The 20,776-nt window shown below is 34.6% G+C and overlaps 1 protein-coding gene across 4 annotated transcripts in view; it reads right to left on the bottom strand.

Moving 5' to 3' along the window:
- KIAA2026 (KIAA2026 ortholog) overlaps positions 1 to 20,776 on the bottom strand; it is an 87,676-nt gene that overhangs the window by 49,901 nt on the left and 16,999 nt on the right. For 3 of the 4 annotated variants that reach the window (XM_058565768.1, XM_058565766.1, XM_058565765.1), the window contains exon 2: positions 14,026 to 14,226. The exons of the other annotated variant lie outside the window; for it this stretch is intronic. In XM_058565768.1, the coding sequence (XP_058421751.1) occupies positions 14,026 to 14,226 (201 nt within the window). The remainder of the gene's footprint in view (positions 1 to 14,025; positions 14,227 to 20,776) is intronic. 4 annotated transcript variants of the gene reach the window in all.

Below are 20,776 nucleotides of genomic sequence, written 5' to 3' on the forward strand. Positions count from 1 at the left end.
AAAGAGCAGAAATCAATGAGATAGAAAACAAACATACAACAGAAAAATCATCAAATCCAAAAATTGGTTCTTTGAAAACATTAATAAACTCCTGGCAAGATTGACCAAGAAAACACACACACACACACACACACACACACAAAACCAATACCAGATGAAAACGGGCACATCCTAAAGATCCTACAGATATAAATGATATAAAGATATTATGAGCAACTTGATGCCAAGAGACAATTTAAATGAAATAGCCAAGTTTTTTTTCTTTTGAGGAAGACTGGCCCTGCACTAACATCTGTTGCCAATCTTCTTCTTTTTTACTTTTTTCTCCCCAAAGCCCCAGTACACAGTTGTGTATCATAGTTGTAGAGTTGTAGCTCTTCTACATGGGATGCCGCCTCAGCATGGCTTAATAAGCAGTGAGTAGGTCTGTGCCCAGGATCCAAATCGGGGAACCCCGGGCCACCGAAGCAGAATGTGTGAACTCAATCACTACGCCACCAGGCCAGCCCTAGCCAAGTTTTTTGAGAAACACAAAATAACAAAACGGACACAAGAAGAATGAAAATCTGAATAATTCTGTATCTATTACAGAAGCTACATAATTTAAAATCTTCCCCACACAGAAAAATCGGGGTTCTAAAACCTTCACTACAAGAATTCACCTCAAAAATTTCAGTTAATGAAATTATTAGAAACAAAATATAAAACAGACATGTTAAAGAAGTAAAAGAAGGAATTAAAATAATAAGTAACACAGGAAATTATCAGAGAATTTCAAAGGACCAACTTTTGGATTTGGATTTGGTCTAGGCAGATTTGAAAAAGAAACAAAACTTCTAGAAATAAAAAATATAAACACAAAAATAAAATCATCAATGGATAGGTTAAATAGCTGATTGTACACAGGAAAAGAAGAGCTAAAGAGGGCTGGCCCCGTGGCTTAGCGGTTAAGTGTGCACGCTCCGCTCGCTACCGGCAGCCCGGGTTCAGATCCCGGGCGCGCACCGACGCACCGCTTCTCTGGCCATGCTGAGGCTGCGTCCCACGTACAGCAACTAGAAGGATGTGCAGCTATGACATACAACTATCCACTGGGGCTTTGGGGGAAAAAAATGAATAAATAAAATTATAAAAAAAAAAAGAAGAGCTAAAGAAATTTCAAAGTATTCAGTACAAAGAGACAAAGATACAGAATATAAGGAAGAGAAACAAAGACTGATGGAGGACAGACTGAAATCTACCAACCAACCAATTGGAGCTCCAGAAAATAAGAATACAGAAGAAGAGTAGGACGGTGGTGATGATAGCAATATTTGAAGAGACAATGGCTGAGCATTTCCCTGCACTGATGAAAGAAACAAATTCTCAATTCAGGAAGCCCAAGAAAATAAATTAAGAAAGCCACACCTAGGCACATCACAATAAAAACAATAAAACATCAAAGACAAAAGGAAAATCTTACAAGCAGTCAGAGGAGGAAAAAAAAGACAGATTACATATACGGAAATGACAAAAAGTTGTGAGATTTCTCAACAGCAACAAAATAAACCAGAAACAATAACTATCATTCATGGATGAGGATAAATTAAAGTTGTTTCCAATTAGACAAACAGTAGAACTGATTCTAACTAAAGTAAAAACTTCTAAAGTGTCTTCTGCTTTCACGCAAGATGAAGTAACAAGGAATCAGATTTACTCTGCTACCTGAACCAACCAAAAAAATTTTGACAAAATAGATAAAACAATGGTTTTTAAGAACCTAAACATCAAGCAAAGAAGGATCTCTGAGAGATGGGAAACAGAGGTGAGCCCAACAACTGTCACAGTTTATTGCCGTGAGAGTTTCCAGCTCATGACACAGGGCAGCGAAACCCAGGCAGAGCCCAGCAGACTCCCTGAGTTGAGAAAGAGCCAAGAGTCCAGAGACACCAAGGCAGCTAGAGTCTGCAGGACATAGTGCCAAAGAGGAGAGAGCTGCATAAAGTAAAAACACCAAGGATATACAGAGGGTCCCCCTCAAATATTCAGAGTATTGATTAGTGCATGCATGTAAGGAAACAACCCAAGGTTAGGAAGGGGGAAAACATCCAAAGGATTAGAAACACAGTGTCTATTAGCAATGCAGGAAAAACTCCTAATTCATGGAATGTTGGATAGAATACTTAGGAAGCTCTTGCCTTGGTAGAAAGAATAATTAGCCCTAGACTGAGCATTGTGCTGGACCCAAGAAACAAATCATGAAAGATCCAACATGATCAAACTGTTTCCAAGTAATTTAACTGCATTCCAGAAAAAGGCTCAAGATTTATAGGAATATAAACTATCTGGCACCTACCAAGATGAAACTTACAATATTCGACATCCAAACCAAAACTACCAGGCATACGACAACGCAGAAACACATGACCCATAATGAGGAGAAAAATCAATCAAAACTGACCCAGAAATAAAACAAAGGTTAGAATTAGCAAATAAGGCCATTAAAGTAGTTATTGAAACTGTAACCTGTACAGTCAAAAAACTAAGTAGAGACCTGGAAGATACAAAATAGACTCAAATAGAACTTTTAGAGATGAAAACTACAATATCTGATAATATACTGAATGGGACTAAGGGCAAATTAGACATGGCAGAAGAAAAGATTAGTGAACTTGAAGACAGTAATAGAAACTAACCAAATGTAAAAATACAGAGAAAATACTTCCATAGTATATACTTGAGGGGAAAAAAAATGATCACAGAGGGCCAGCCCTGGTGGCCTAGTGGTTCAGTTCGGTGCGCTCCGCTTCTGTGGCCCGGGTTTGGTTCCCAGGCGCAGACCTACAACACTTGCCTACCAGTGGCCATGCTGTGGTGGCGGCTCACATACAAAATAGAGGAAGATGTTAGCTCAGGGCGAACCTTCCTGAGCAAAAAAAAAAAAAAAAAAAAAATCACAGAAAGAAGTTCTAAGATGCAAGAAAGATTGGAGAACAAACCATTTGTTAATCATGTGGGCAAATTTTATACTACAAAGAACAGTAATGTCTAAGTTGGGGGTAAAAAATGAGACAGAGCTAAATTATTAATCAATCATAATACATAAGACAGACAAGGCAGAAGAGATCAAAATTAAGAACATAAATAGAGCACGTAACTACCAAATCAGTGGAAACAGTTGTAAGAGAACTAAATTTCATCTTCCAAGATGGATGTCAAAGGATAATGCCAAATTGAAGAGTCAAGAAATAGCAATATAAGCATATATTTAGAAATGTGGAAACAATTACTAGAAGAAACAGCTAAAAGTTAAAGGTGGATGTTTCTGAGTCATGGACTTGAAAACGAGTTGAAGTAAGGCTGTTGTCTTTCATTAGAAGCCTTAATAGTACTACGTGACTTATAAACTATAAAGCCCATGGAATAAAAAAAAATTCTTAAATCAACTTTTAAAAAGGTAAAGAATAATAACTAGGTGATGTTAAAGAGCCTGTTTATGCAAAATTTATAGATACTGTGTATCTTGCCAGGAGACTGAGTTTCTCTACACTTTATATACTGAGAAGGGTAGTCATTTCATCTTCAATATTCTGCTGTTAACTACAGAGAAGGTTTTCAAGTTATTTCTCATGGAACGTAATTCAGAGTTTGTTTCAAAGTTTGGTATAGAAAACTGTATTTGTTAGAATATCAACCATCAAAAAGTGGGTTTATCTAGTATGTTTAGCATTAAAATTGGTTTTGGTCAACGTTGTCACAATCAATCGTGCTCCGTTTCTGCAGAGGTAAAAGAGTAACAACTAGTGCTCAGGTGAGAAAATGAAAGGGGAAGTTGGAGCAGACCAAAATACTTTTATGGACTTGTTTCTGCCTAAAGTAGTGATAAACAACCTTTGGCCAATATATGTTAGTTATACAGTAATTTCAGAAACTATTTATCCAACTTATAGATGGGGACACTAAGGACATGGAAGGGTGAGAATATAACTTCCTCAGGCTTACATAGTGGGTTAGTGTGACAGCCAGAAATACAGTTTGTGCTTAGTAGGCCAAAGTTAGTACCAATTGGCTTACTCTTGGAAGAAGAAAATTAGACAATAGTGTAATACACACATTCTGTTGGCTCATGTGCCTGGAAAGGCCATGACATAGTTGGGGCATGATGCTGCCCAAATGTGGGCATTGCTTGAAGTTACTCAAGGGCTGTTAGTCACACTTCTGTTCCCTATAAACTGTACTTCTCAGGCGAGAATGATGGAATCTAGCCTAAGACCATGAGTACTAAAAAGGTGTGAGAAAAAGTCCAGTCTGGTGTAGGACAACATATCGCAGGATAGTCCTTTAGAACTGGGACTGAGAGTCTCTCTTCTGATCCTCAGAGGTGTGGTATGTAAGGAACAGGAGCTTGCCAAAGAGCTCTGGAGTTGATGTCTCCAACCTGCCAATTTTTAAAAACTTTTCCAAATATTTAAAATGTAACTAAAATTTTTAAAAATACTATATTATGAAATGTTAAAGCAACTCACATTTTGCTGACAATAACAGATAAAAAACCAGGTTTCAAAGTTATTCTCAATTCAAAAATTTGTTCAAAGGTATAGTACTAAAATTAGATAAAGTAGTGCACGTTTCTAAAATGTTAGCTCAAAAAATTAAGCCTTCAGTGTTGGGGAAATGCTAAAAGATTGCCTGAGGATAGTCATAAAAATTACATTCGTTAATAAAAAAAAAAGATAAACACCACCAAATAAACAAAAAAAGTAGTCCAAAATATTTTTTTCCCTGGACAAGCTCTCATTTTTGATGTTGCTCCTTACTGACTTAGAGAGTATTTACCTGTTACTTCTGTTAGTGTGAAATACTAAGAGAAGCTGTGCCTAAGGTTACTTTGGTCATGTATAACTTAGCAGGAACATTACTAATGAGTGAACAGCTTTAGAGAAGAAAACTATGTTTTAAAGTATCCTAAATTTACTAGTTTTATAAACTTTTATTACCACGTGTAGGGATATAAAGAGATAAAAGCATGAACCTTACTCTTTAAGAGTTTACAATCTAGTAAGAAACATATATAGGAACTTGAACCAAAATAATCCATTAATCGAGGAAACAATACAATGTTTGCAAACTGGTGGCATGATAAAGGAAAGCAAGACATTTATTTACATATTCTAAAATGAATAATATACAATATTGTATTTTAGGAAAACCAACCATTCATAGTAAGTGTTCAGTCAAGCTTCTCAGCTGCCAAGAAAAAAGAATCTCTTCTGGTTAGTTAAAGCAGAAAAGGAATTTATTTAAAGATTAGTAGGGAGCTTACAGAAGCTCTGTTAGGGGTCAGAGAGCCAACTTAGAAGACATGAAGATATGAATCTCAACCACACTTTGGGAGCTTCTCCAGGAAACACCAGATTGCCATCGCTACTTGGCACCTCTGATGCTAGGAACCTAGAATAATCAGAAGCTCCCATCTGCCAAAAGATAAACTTTCCTGCCCAAGACTGCCACCTCATGCTGTTCCCACACAATTTCAAGTGTGAAGTGTATGGTCACATGCCTCTTGTGAGTAGGATGAGAATATTAATTTTCTGGCATCTACTTTGGGAAGTCAGGTCTTGTAATATGGGAAATTATCAAAATGTAGGGAAGCTGTTCAAAAAGGCTGGGTGGTCACAAATGTTGTCTACTTCATTAAGTCACTGTTATATTATGGAGAATTTGAAAATAAATCACTTAATCATAAGTCATAGTTTTATTTCACAAAAATGTAGAAAACATTTTAACTCCAGTGATTTCCAAAACAAAAAAATACCAATAAGCTTATACAAATATATGAAACGAGTATAAAAAACATACACACACTATTTCTGGTAATCCAAACAGTTTTGCAAAAAGGAATGGTGAACAGATTCAATATTTTTAATACAGCTAAAGTAGGCTTTAATGATCAAAACTGCTACCTAATAATGATATTATTAACAGAAATTTACTTGAGGAGAGCTAACTTCTCATTTTAACCAATTTTATTTTTAAAAAAATATCTTAAATATATTATATACTTATCTGCTTAATAAACAAGGTATATAAAATATAATTTAATCTTTCCTTAATGGCTCAAGGTCACCATTATAAACAGAATGCAGTGACCATGAGTAGCTTAAAGACTATTTCAGCACTATAAATTAACCAGACCTTTCACTCAATTTTCTCAGAACTTTGACTTATAGTGCTGTGGTCTCCTATATCAACAGTGCCTCTGTACACTAATTGGCCTCAAGATCGCCTGCTGTCCTATCAGAATTTACCTGAAGGTGGACAGCCTACCAAGCCTCACTCAATCTTTATTCCTCTGTTCAAAGCATATCATCTGCTATTTCCCTTGCACTGGTTCCCAATGCTGTCTAAATAAATAAAGATAGTAATAGAGGAATGCCATAATTTTGGATTTTTGCAATCTGATTTAAGAAATCATTATTTTATGTCATACACTACACAAAAAAGGAAAACTACCTACTGTATAAAAATTAAAATACAGAGTGGGGATGTCCTTTCTTTAATTGGAATTGATCACAAATCAGAGACCTAACTATTGGACTTGAAAGATTTTTTAAAATAATTTACTTCTAGGTTTGTGTCTGCCCAGGAGATCAGCTAAAAATTATCAAATGCCCATCAGATAAGTGAAGTATTACCAAATTAAAACATGTACTCGAATTGTCCAGCTTGCTGCCAACTTGAATTTCTGATATAAAAGTTGTTTTAATCTACTTAATGGGATGGAAACTTTATGTTCTCACTTTTTATGCCGAAGATTTTAATTAAAAAAAAAAAAAAAAAGCCTATGCCCAGGGCTAAAGCACAACTATAGTAATCATATCAACTTGCACCTTCCTTGTCTTCCAGTATGACCTTTCCTTATGATGCTTTCAAAGTCCCTTTCTAGACCTAATTTTACAGTATTTATATTCTCAGCTAGTCTCTGACTAACTCTTGACAGTGCACTTTAGAGTGACAGAACCGACAGACTGATAGAATTTCAGGCATCACGATAGATGGGAGGGTAACTGTACAAAGGAAGGGAGGCTTTGTTTAGCACGCCCATGTATTATATCTCATGTTGTTGCCTAAATGTCACATTTTCCTTCTGAAGACTCAAAAGAAATCTTGGGATAGGCTCAAAAGACATTTAAAAGACATTTGTATGTGCCACATTACAAATTTTAATACTTATTATATTTTCAATTATATTTTTATATTAATAAATATATTATTTTATATTAATTATATTTTCAATTTTGATAGAAAAGTATGCTTATTTTAGAAAATTTAGAAAACACAGGTTAAAAGAAAAGTTCCATCATTCTAGATACATTTTACATGTGTTTTTATGTGAACTCTAAATTTGGATGCACATAAAGTTAATCTCTTGGCAGTGAAGAGATGTTAAGAAGTCCACTCTAGTCAGGATAGCAAGAATGAGGAAAAATAGACATAAGATGAGGCTAGAGAGGTAAGGTGAGGCCAAAGGTAAAAGCAGGGTCTTATAAATTACATTAAATCATTCAAGTTTCTATGCGTACTTGCTTTGTTTTGGCGAGGTGGTAGGTAATGGGATAGATAAGTGGCACGATCAAATTTATATTTGGAAAAGTTTATTCTAGCTTTAAGGTGAAAAACAGACTCGAATGAGGCAAGCATGGACTCCATTAAACCAATTAAGAGAAGATTACAGTAGTCTAAGTGAGAGATGAAGGAACCGGATAGAAGCAGAGAAAATAGAGGGAAGTGGGCAGATTTAAGAGAGATTTAGGAAATAAAATTGTCAAGATTTGGGGATGGATTCAATTCGTGTGTGACAGAAAGGATGGTGTCATGGATGAATCCCAGGTTTCTAACTTGCATAATCCAATAGACGGTGGTGCCATTCACCAAGATAGGGAGCCCTACGGGAAGTAAGGCGAAGTTTTACGGGGAAAGATCATGCTTTCACAGTTAATATTTAGATGTTGAAGAAGATATCTATACCAAATATCTTTTGTTTGCCTCCAGATCTACTCTCTACCCTTCACCGTATAATTTATCTGTATCAACAGGCAACCTCAACCACCAGCTTCCCCTGGGTTCAGTCAAGGGAGCCCTAGCAGGTGGTCACAGAAAGACAGGAAAGTAGGGTGAAGTATTTACTCCTTTGACTCCCTCTCTGTGGGATTGCCTTGGGCTGTGTCCTTCAACACAAGGTATCATCTCAATACTGTCTCTTCTTTGTAACTGTCTCCTGAGTATGAGTAACTACTACTCCTTGCTTGCCCTGGCTAACAGCCTCATCTCTTAACATTCCACTATATTTCAACGCCATTGGAAATAAACTCTCTTTGAATTATCCTAATTGAATGTGCCATGTGTTTCTTGACAGATGAGAGACACTGATACTGACACTGATAGATGCCACATCCAGAGAACATATTAAGTAGGCAATTAGGTCTGAAACTTAGAGAAGTTTGGGCAAGAGACATGTATCTATGAGTCTTCTGCATATAGGTAGTATGGGCTTGGAATGAGATCACTTATGAAGCAAGTACTACATGAGAAAAAGAGAGGCTCTTGGACAAAAACTTGACACGTGGCAACATCTGGGCAGTTAAGAACCAGATGGAACTAAAATATTGGACAATGATGACACTTAAGACTAAGTGAGAGTGAGTGGCATTAAAAAGTTTGAAGATTCATGTGTTGTTGGGAAGGAACACAGGTATATTAGGCTTACTCTTTAAGTTAAGTATGCATAATAAGACTAAAATTTTATTGCTATATTAAACACTTTCTATAGAACTGATAAGATGGTAACTACTTCATCAAAATAACCTCCTGACAATAACTTTAAGAAGATCACATTCTTGTGGCAACATTCTCTAAAACATTAAAAAACTCGTCCTAACCACATGATTAAAAGCAGAATGAACACACACACACACACACACACACACACACACACACACACACCCTCTATCTGTATCTCCATCTTTAAGGAAGACACATATAAGAATGTTTATTGTAGCATTCTATAATAACAAAACACTAGAAATAATCCAAAATGTCTATCTCATCAAGTAAATGGATAAACTGTAATACAGTCAGATAACGTAATATTATATAATAGCACTTGAAATAAACTAAAATGAAATAATTCAACACAGATAAATCTCAGATACATAATGTTGAGTGGAAACAGAAAGTTGCCATTTATATAAAGCTTAAGACATGCAAAACAATGCTATGTATTATCTCTGAATATATACATATGTACATAGTCAAAACATAAAAAATGCATGGAAGTGACCTCTTTTCATGGTCATGATGGAGTAACTGGACCAAACTTACCCTCCCACTGTAAACAATTACAAAACTGAACAAAATATACGCAGAAAATATTTGCAGATTCTGAATATCAAATAGTGTAGGACAGTGATCTCCAAGAAGTGAAACAAATGAGGTGATCCCTATAATCGCCTGGCTTTCTGACTAAAGGCAATTTCCAGACTACGAGTGCAGGGAGGGGGAACTCAAACAGTCCAGTGGAGTTGAGTTGAGGAAATGGAAATCAGCACTGGGGGAGGATGAAGCACCTAGAAGTTGTGAGATAATTCTAAAAGGAAGGAAGCTGTACAGAAAAGAGCTTCAGAAATCTACACAAGTGTCCCCTTGAGACTTCGTTGAGTACCAGCCTGTGATTGCATAGAGCAAAACTCCACAAAGTTTGACAAGAATGATGAGTAAATTGTAAGCTCAAAGCTTACACACAGGGGAGACTCTAGCTGGAATGGAGAATCCTGTCATCACTTGAGGGCATTCAGCATAGACCCCAGAGAGGTCAATGCTTGAGTAGTAGGGCTGAACAGGAGTGAAAGCTATTCTATACCCACCCTGGAACAGCTTAAAACCTGGACTTGAAAGGATCATGAAACTGATCCACAAGGAACTTAACTCCCTGCCTGAATAAAGTCCAATCCTGTTTAATGAAAGTAAATAAAGTCCAGCTACTCAACAAGGTAACATTCACAATGTCCAATTTCCAATAAAAAAAAATCACTAAATATGCCAAGAAACAAGAAAATGTAACTCATAATCAGGAGAAACAAAAGTCAAGAGAAAGACCTAAAAAGGCTAAGATGATGAAGCTAGTAGATAAGGACATTAAAACATTTAACATAACGATGAGAAATAAAGATATTTTAAAAAAAGAACTAAATGTAGCTTCTAGAGTTAAAAAAAAATACAATATCTGAAATAAAAAGTTTCCTGAATTAGACACTGCAGAGGAAAAGATTAGCAAACTTGAAAATTTACCACAGAGACAAAGACCGAAAGCCTACAGATGAGAGAAGCAAAATGAACTCCAAGCAAGATAATCAACACACACATAAACTCAATCTCACACCAAAAGGACATTACAAGCAAATTGCTGAAAACCAGTAATAAAGAAAAAATCTTAAAAGCAGCCAGAGAATAAGTTACATTATGTACAGAAGATCAAAAATAAAGGGGACAGCAGACTTCTCTTCAAAAACTACATATGGTAAAAACATGTCGTGCTTAAAGTGCTGATAGGAAAAAAACAAACAACTGTCAACCTAGAATCATTCTCTTTCAAAATGTAAGGCAAAATAAAACTTTTTCAGACCAAAAAAATAAAAGCTCAGAATTCATCATTGGCAGACCTACATTACAAGAAATGTTAAAGGAACCTCTTTAGGCAGCTAGTAGAAAAATGACACCAGATGGCACCATGGATCAATACAAAAGAAGGCAGACTGTTGGGAAGTGTAAATGTATGGATAAATATAAAATACTTTTTTCCCTCATTCTTAAATTTCTTCAAAAGAAAACTATTTAAAGCACATACAATAACAGTGTATTAGGGTTTATAATACATGTAGAAGTAAAATGTATGACAACAGCAACACAAAGGATGGGAAGAGGTAAACAGAAGTACATTGTGAAGTGGTATAACATCTCAAGTTAACTGTGAAGTTAAGCACATATTGTAAATCCTAGAGAAGCCACTAAAAAAAAAATCAAATGATATACAGTTAATAAGCCAATAGGGGAGATAAAATGCAATATTAACAAATGTAAGAAATATTATCAAGGATAAAAAGTGACACATAATAAGAAAGAAGTCAATTCATCAAAACACCTAAGAATCATAAATATCTATGTATCCAATAGCAGAGTTTCAAACTACATGAAGCAAAATCTTTCAGAATTTAGAGCAGAAATAGACAAAGGTCACTATACTAAAATCAATTGTATTTCTATATATTAGCAACAAAAAATTATAAACTGAATTTAAAAACTGATTTACAATTGCATCAAAAACATGAAATATGTAGGGATAAAGTTAACCAAATATGTGGAGAATGTGTACATTGTAAACTACAAAATACTGCTGAGAGATATTGAACAATTATCCAGAAACTGATTGATAACTTCCATGCAATCTCAATCAAAATTTCCTGAGGCTGTTGTTTTTTTTTTTTTGTAGGAATTTACAATACAATTCTAAAATCACACAGAAATGCAAAGATCCAAATCTAGCCTACCTATTGTGAAAACAATACACAAAAAACAAAACACAAAGTTGGAAGACTTATATTACCAAAGTTCAAGGCTTACTATAAAGCTATAATGATCAAGTCAATATAGTATTAGCATAAGGATAGATCTATAGATAAATGGAACATAACAGAAAGTTCAGAAAGACTCGCAAATATATGTTCAGCTGATTTTCAACAAAGATTCAAAAGTAATTTAGTGATGAAAAAATAGTTTTTTCAACAAATGATACCAGAACAACGGGCTATCTATAAGAAAACTTTTATCCTTACCTCAAACCACACACAAAAATTTACTTCAAATGCATCACAGACCTAACCACAAAAAATAAAACTTAGAAATTTCTGGGGGGGAGAACAGGAGAAAATCTTCATAACCTTAGGTAAGCTAAGATTTCATAGGTCACAAAAAGCACAAAACATTAAAAAAAAAAAATCAATGAACACAAAGTTAAAATTTTCTATTCCTCAAAAAACACTGAAAATGAAAATATTTGCAATGCATGTACGTCTGACAAAGGACCTGTATCCAGAATATATAAAAGAATTCTTAAAATTCAATAACAAAATGCATGGCAATGATAAAGTAAGAGTAGTGGTTTCTTCCGGGGACAGAGAAAAAACACAGGGAATCTTGATTATATTGATGTTTAATTTCTTTAAAATTGCTAGGTAGTGGGTACATAGGTCTTTATTATAATTTTATTTATTCTTTGCTCCATGCTTAAAATATTTATAATTAAAAAAGAAATAGTTAACACCATACCTAAAGAGAAAGCTTAATTCATATTACTCCATTAAATTATCATAGTCACTAAGACATTTAATGGAGGACCTTTCCCCATGACTTATTCACCTATGTTAATTTGAGGTGAAGCACTGGACACATAAATATATGTAAAATTGGAGAAAAGAAAAAGATTCAGTCATATTTCTAGTCTCCTATTAGCCAATCCTACTTGGATGCCTAAATGTTTCCCTTATTATTCAAACAACTTAAAAACTGGAGTTCACTGATCTTTCCCCACATTATAGACTCAAGTTCCTCTATTTTCTTTGCTGGTTCCATCATTTTACAAGTCACAAGGATAGCATATTGCTTAGAAGCACAAGCTCTAGAGCCAAACTTCGTGGGTTCAAATCTTGACTACCACTCCAACATTGCTTGACTTTCGGCAAGTCACTTAATCTCTCTGTGCCCCAAGATAAATGTTGAATACATAAGGTGCTTAGAGTTAAATCTGGCAGATAGTCATGCTCGATAAATGTTAATCATTCTTTTTTATCTTCTTTTTATTGCTACTATCACTATTACTACAACTACATCCTGACTCATCTTTGTCTCTTCCTTTGTTTCCCCTATAGGAAGGTACTAACTCCTGTTGATTGCTCCCAGGACAATCTGACTTCTCCCCATTTCTGGTCACCAGTAGTGGAGATCTAGACTACTATAGCCTTCTTCCTACAAGCATTCCTTTTCTTCAATTTCTCTCCATTTCAGTTGTACAGTACTGTCAGATTAATCTTTACCCCTTTCCATAAAATCCCCTTTCCTATAGCAGAAGTAGTTCCGAGGCTCTGTACAAGGAAAAAACGCTTTCTACAATGGGTTCCCAATTAATCGCTACTATAAAAAGTATGGTGGTAGAAAGTCTCACGGTTGAGTTTTAATCCTACGAATATCAAAGCAAGCTACGTTTATTTCTATAAGAGAAGCAACAATATATTATAAATTGCCCTTGAGTAGCATTAGCAATTCCCTGTTATATCAGCAATCACTCCTAACAGAGTTTGAAATTTAATTTAGTATAAAAATCATCGGTCTTTTTTGAGTAATCACTTACCTCTTTGGACCCCAGTCTCTTTTGTTATAAATAAAATGTTATATAAATGCCATCAATCTATGCTCCCAGACCCTAAAAGGTAACACTTAATTGAGCACAATTAACTTAACTTCCTGATGAGCCCAGAGTAAGCGTAGTTATCCAGGAAATTAACACCAATGGAGGAACTGGCAGAGGTGAACCTATGTGTCATTTTGAACCATATAATCTCTGAAGTTCTCCGAATTTTAAAGGTCTGTGAGTCTATTCTAAAGCTATACAAATCTACATAAAATTCTTTTAATTTAAAATTTATAATTCATTTGAGAATACTTCTAGAAATCTAGAAAGCATTCTGAAATCTTTAATAAAAATTATTTTTGTATAGCTTCAATGTAATTTGATTTAAAATTTAAAACTGTATTTTTAAACAAATTTCATTGTGATATTTCATTATGAATTCATACTTTGGTGACAACGCATTTTGGAACACTACTAAAATGGGCCCAGAAATTTGATATGGGCACACAAGTTACACAGCTACTCTATGAAATGTAGTTCCTGGAAATCTGAACAAAATGAAACTTAATTTTTTTTTTGACATTTACCTTTTTTCTTCTTTTGCTCTCAGCTGCTCTTCCTGTCTCAAAACTTGAACCATTATAGATTCAAAAACTCCACTTGTCAAGCCTGTCAAACTTCGCGGTGTTGACCGACGCCTTGTTGAAGTACATGCAGTTCCCTTCTCATCCTCCAATCCATAAGAGCCTCTAGATGTAACTGCTATCGTTGTCTTTTCTCTCAAGTGCCTTGGAGAAGAATAAGTCAATTCACAAGGTCAAATCTTCTGGGTAAGCAAGAAACCCCCTTAACCATCATCTTAAGAAGAATTTCTTTTGTTAACTACATAAAAAGTATTTAGTTAAATCTTACTTAGCTATGCTCCAGATTTTGATCCTCCCTACATAATTTCTAATTTTCCTTACTCTTGCCATAACATCAGTCTGTGCGATAGTCCTTTCCCTACATTTAAAAAAATATAAAACCAAAGCATTAATTTGGACTAAAGCACTATCTCTTTAATGGAAAAAAAAAAAGTTTCTTGTTTGCAAAATTAAATGTAGCTTATCTTTACATCTCTTCAAACATTTCAAACTACCTATCACTGGTATGGGGAAATGTGCAATAATACAAAAACATTTTGGGAGAGAAAATTTATGATAAACACTGAAGAAATTATTAAAAAAAGAAGCATTACAATATATAATTTTAGGTTGTAAGTATTACAATAAATAATTGTAAATTTGGAATCCTTCTGACTAAACTATAAAAAGAATCTAGGGACTTAGATTTCCTCCTCAAGCTCACCACAAATGTCTCCCTACTCTATGATATTTTATTAATACACTAAGATACTAATCTAATGCTTAAAGATATTGATGAAAAAGTTTCTCAGCAGTTTGCTTAATTATCCATAAGTCCCCTAATGAATCTGAAATAATTGATTAAAACCATTTACATTAAAAAAAAGAAACAATACATTAATCTTATAAAGTTTTAAAGGCTAGACTAAAACCTGACTTCAGAATTTGTATCTATGTAAGGGTTACTTTCAAAAAGCATCAAGGAAAATATCTGCTGTTCTATCTTTGTAAGATATGCCAGAGCCTCTGAAGGTTTTGTACATGTTGTTTCCACAATGGCAAAATTAAGTCAATACTCAAAGTAAGCATTCAATATGCTGGATAAGAATCTATATAAATTAAAAGTTGACCTTGTAGTCATGTTTTCCTGCTTTCCTATAGGCTTTCTTTAATATAAAATAGGCTCAAGTTTCATCAAAACATAAACCTTTATGGCACGAAATACAATCAAACTCCTGTCCATCTTGGACTATGTTCACAGTGGTTTATTACTCTAAGTTAGATAACTTCATAAGTCTCGGGCCATCTAGGCCCCATGAACGGTATGACTGCAAGGTTCTACTTAACTGTGGCACTATTATGTGTTTTCTGTGTTATAAGGAAATAATATTTTAACTGATTCAGCTTTAGGAAGGGCATGAACTTTTAAACTGGTTTACCAGTAATCCTAAAGAATCTGGGCTAATCTATCCATTCTGTTTCAGGCTGTGATTCTTTTATGTGTAGTAGCATAACTGGGCTGGGAGTAAGGAATGTGGGCCCAAGGAAAATAAGCTGACTGGCAATAAGAGATACTGTATGGGTACATTTGGGTTCATTTTAGTATAGTGTTTTTACTGCTGAACTAACTAGTTCTGTAATTTTAATTACTTCTTCACCAATACTAATGGAAGAGAACATTAATGAATTGAACATAATTGAAACATGATGATATTTCAGAGGTCATAGTATATGCAGAGCACTGGGGATAAGGAGAGTTGAGGGAAATAGTAAATCACATGGCTAAATTATGTAAACAAGTAAAAAACTAAATTTTACTCTTTAAGTCTTCTAAGCAGAGAAAATGAAGTTATAAACTGTTTTTTCAAACAGTATTTTTTCAGAATAAATACCAAAGAGAAATTAATATCCTTTATTACTGATCAGAAATAAAAATCTATAAGCTTTGATATTTATCATTCATAATTAAAATACAAAAAAGAAAACTATGATGTTTCTCTCATATCAACATGTAAAGATTAAAAAGATTAATATTACTCAGTGTTGGAAAACGTCTAAGGAAAGAAAAATTCTCATCCATTAGTGGACGTGCAAAAATTGGCACAGGCTTTTTGGAAGCCAATTTGGTAATAATCATTAAGATTTAATGTGCACATATCCTCTGACCCATTATGCTTCCAGGAATTTATCAGACATAGCCCTACAACTGTGAGCTAAAACACACACACACGCACACACACACACACACACACACAAAGTATTATTTATTATGTGAAAAGAACAACCTGGAAGCATAAACGTCCTTCAATACAAGACAGATTAAAGTAATGTACACAACAACATGGAATACCATTCATCCATTAAAAGGAATGAGGTAAATCTGTATGTACTAACTGTAAAAGATGTCCATATTACACTGCTGAAGGGAAAAAAGAAGTTTCTGAACAAAACATATTTCTTAACCCAAAAGGAATTATACATATCTATATGCAAACATACACAAGGCACCGAGTAGTTATGTGTGTCTGTGTACATGTACGAGTTCAAACTCTCACCTAGCCTATTATAATCTCTTCATGACAGGTCTCTTGGCTTCTACTCTGATCTCCCAATAGTCTATTCTTCATGCAGCAACCCAGGTAATCCTTTTAAAAGGTAATTAGATCATCATTCCCCTGCTCTGACTCCTCCAAAACTTTCCAGTTACACTTAAAATACAACCCAAAGTTCTGCTGGCCTATAAGACCTACTGTGATATGGCCCTTATCTACCTCTCCACACCTCATTTTCTAACACTCTGCCCTTAGCTCTTTGTGTTCTGGCCACAAAAGTCTCCTTATTACTCTCAGTCACATCAACATCTGCTTTGCACTTGATCCTCCTGTAAGGCACTCTTCCCCCAGAGATTTGTATGGCTAGCCGCTAACACTTCATTCAAATCTCTGTTCAAATCCAGCATATCTGAAAGGATTTCCCTGACCACTATAACTAGTAAACGATTCCCTGCCACTCTCTAACCTCTTATCCTGCTTTCTTTTTCTTCATGTTACTTATCATTACGTTGCATTATATAATTATTTATTTGGTAATTATCCATCTCCCTACCAGAATGAAAGCTCCAGGAGGATAAGGACTTTGTTTTGTTAATGGCTGTATCTCCAGAGCCTAAAATATTTGATGTTTGGAAAAACACAAGCCCATTGTTCATTTTAAATTTACACACACAATTCAAGTTGAAAAATTCCGGGCATTCATTTTGTCCATAGTAAAAGAATCTAGATTAAACATCGTTACTAAGTACTTGAGTTTCATTTATCAGAGAATAAACTGCAATAAAATAAAATAAAAATAAGTCTCATCTCTAAGTAGATAATTAATCAATGATCAAATAATACACTAAAATAATCTCCCTTTCTAAAATTCAAGATTTTTCCTTCCTATTAGAAATATTATTTCCTGAAATCAATCTGACATTAGTTTGAAAATAACAGATCGCTAACTATAAGCAAAAGCTAAGCAATAACTAGGGTGGATTCATTGAGTTTTATAGTTACCCTTTCTTTTCTTTTTTTTTCCACAAAGCATGAAAGGGTCTTTTCTGTGTTGTTAATACATTCCAAATTTCAGAATTTAGAGGCTCAATTCTGTTTAAAATTATTAAAATAAGTATTAAGAAGGAAGTGAATTGACATTAAACTTTACTTATGGTTAATATATGGACTAACACTGGCCCCCTACTAAAAACAGATATTTGGAAAGGTTTCCAGTATTATGTGATTTTTTGTTGTTGCTATCAAAACAACGTAAATGTGTCACCAATAAAAACTGTATCTACACAATTAAAACTTGGAAACAGAATAATCTGCTTAAAAATATTCTAAATGAAGAGGTTCAGTCACTTCTTTAACTCATTTACTTAAAATATGTTAAAATGTAACTATAGCCCTCAGAGTCCTAACAAGAAAGAGAATACTAAAAAAGGAGGTGATGTTTAACGAAGAGACTATTTACAAATGTGCAGGCAAGGTTAAGGGAAACTAGGGAGGGATGGTGAAGCCCTCGTAGGCTAGCCAAGGAGCTATTATCACTCTAGGCCCAAAAGGGGAAGGAGAGGAAATAGTTATTAAAATCAAGAGAGCTGTAACTATAGAAGACGGCCACACAACAACAGAGCATAGTTACTGACAAGCTGCAGCCCAGCAAGGAGGAAGGTGTTAGAATAAATATCCCTACCTCTCTGTCCTCCTGTCAGTGCCTCCCACTGACTGAACCCAATCAGAAGTCACAGGACAAGGCAGACCAGCTGACGCAGTCCTTAGATATCAGCCTCCTGGGGCACAGAGCACAGTGCACAAGGGTGGAAAATGGATTTGGAGGGGCAAATGCAGATTATCCAGCACAGCAGAATCTTAGTATTAGTTTTCCACAGCAACTAACTGAAATTAGGAAAGACAGAACTTTTACTGGTGGATTTCAACAAAAACTTCTGCATGTTTGATAGATAAGCATCATGATGTAGTCAACCCAGCCTGACATGCCCTTCTTCCATCTGGCTTTATGTATCTTTATGAGCTCTGAACTACAACAGTCATTAAAACCAAATACTAAAATAAACCTAACTTAAAATGAGCCTTTCTAATAGCTCTACAGCTAAGCATTAGACCAAGATTTTCAAAACTAGTGAAGTATCACAATGTTCTCACCAAAAATAACTTTTTGTAACATTAATAAATTGTATTTAAAAATTATTTTTAATATGCTTAATCTCTCATTTTAATATCTCTAGTTTAATGTTTAACAATATATAAAACATAATAGTACAGAAGTATCTATATATAATTTATAAATAAATATGCATACATTGGGGGTACATATTCAAAATTTTTTCTGCTTGGGAAGCAAGATCATAAAAGTTTGGAGACCACTGCTCTTATCTGCAGCTACATATCAGATACCCAAAAGAGTTTTCAGAAAAAAGAAGTCTTCATACCTACAAAAAAAGGCATTTATCACAGATTATTAAACTTATTTTCTACTTGATCTTCCTCACCTTCTATTGTCCCAGTTGTTACTCTTATTCCCCCTGCATTTTTAACTCATCTTCATCCAGACCTCCAGTCCCTTATTTGATTCCTTCATTTACTCTAACATGATTTAGCTTCTTTCAGCTATTCACATAGATAACTAGTTGGGATCCATCATACATAACTAACCTCTTCTCTTATCTCATCTCCCTTGACCAATTATCTTTCTGTCTCAGGCACCCTATCTCTCTCTTGCATCTCACTCAAAAGCTCCTTCACCCCCACACCTTCACTACTAAACATTACAGGAAAAAATCACCACCTTGTAGTCTGTTATCTACATAACCTAAACTGGGCTCAATCCTGCCTAAGTTTGAAAGCAGTCAACTCCCTCATTGGTTCCCCATAACAGCAATTTCAAATGCCATCAATATTCAAAAGCTACATCCCACTACTACTTATCACTTAGTAGCTGACTTTGCCTACCACTTATTTCACAGAGAAAATGGTAGTTTTTAAGTAAGAGCTCCATTACTTCTTGTTTCTCAAAAGACAAAATTATCTGAATGCAACTTTAAATTGCAGTGAAAAAATGTGCCTCCCATCCCCTTATCAAAAATTAATCCTGCCATAGGTTTTCAGAATTTGTATTTCATTAATTATCTTCTACATCTTTAACCTCTACTTGCTAGTTGCCTTTAGCATATAAATATGTCCAAGTTCATACTAAAAACAAACCATTCCCCTTAAAAAGAGTCACATCTAAACTGCTGGTCCATTTCACCTTTCATTCACACCTCAATCTGGCATTTGCCTGCATCTACTCTACTGAAATCACTCTTCCCAAAAGATCTCCTAGTTATGAAATTCAAATGATATTTTTTCAGTTCTTATTTACTTAACCTCTCTATACCATCTGATTACTCTTTTGCCAAGAACTTGAACTGGACTTTGTGGAAAGAACAGTTTTGGATCACTAGGAAAAGAGAGGAGAAGGAATAGTAATTAAGAAAAATATTCATTCATATTATTCAAATTCATTCATTCAAAATATTTACTAAGCAAAAGGGATTCAGCAATGAACATGCTGACTGCGTATATTGAATGAAAAGTATAAAAATCAAAGATGACTTTGATATATTCAAGTTGAAACAACAGAAATTGTTTCACATTGAAAAAAATGTGAAAGTTGAAAGAAAAATAGGAAATTGGGAAGGAGATCTGGGTTAGAAATACACTTAGTTTTTTAACATTTTGAGATAACAGCTGCACAACCAACTGGAAAAGTTCTACAGAAAGAAATATGAAACTAAAACAAAGGGAGGGCTCAAGATACTGATTTGAGAGTTTTAGTGATAAAGTCATAAAAAATAAATGATGTCTCCACAGAGGAATATACAGGGAGATAAGATCTGAAGGCATATTTTTAGGAATTATCCACAGTTATATGGAAAAACACAGCCAAAGAAAAGGAAGACTCTAAAGTTAAGAAATAGCATATAGAGGCCAAAGGAGAAAAGTTTTAAGTACTAAGTGATCTAAATTATTTATTTCTCCAGAAACACGGAGAAAGGACTAAGTACAAGCCAAGGATTAAGCAAGAAGGCATTCATTATTAAAATTCAAGAGGGCAACTTCAATAAGGGATTAATTGCAAAGCACCTTATAAATTAAAAAACCTTTCGAGGCCT

The sequence above is a fragment of the Diceros bicornis genome, chromosome 22 (assembly GCF_020826845.1).
Source record: "Diceros bicornis minor isolate mBicDic1 chromosome 22, mDicBic1.mat.cur, whole genome shotgun sequence".
NCBI lineage: Eukaryota > Metazoa > Chordata > Mammalia > Perissodactyla > Rhinocerotidae > Diceros > Diceros bicornis.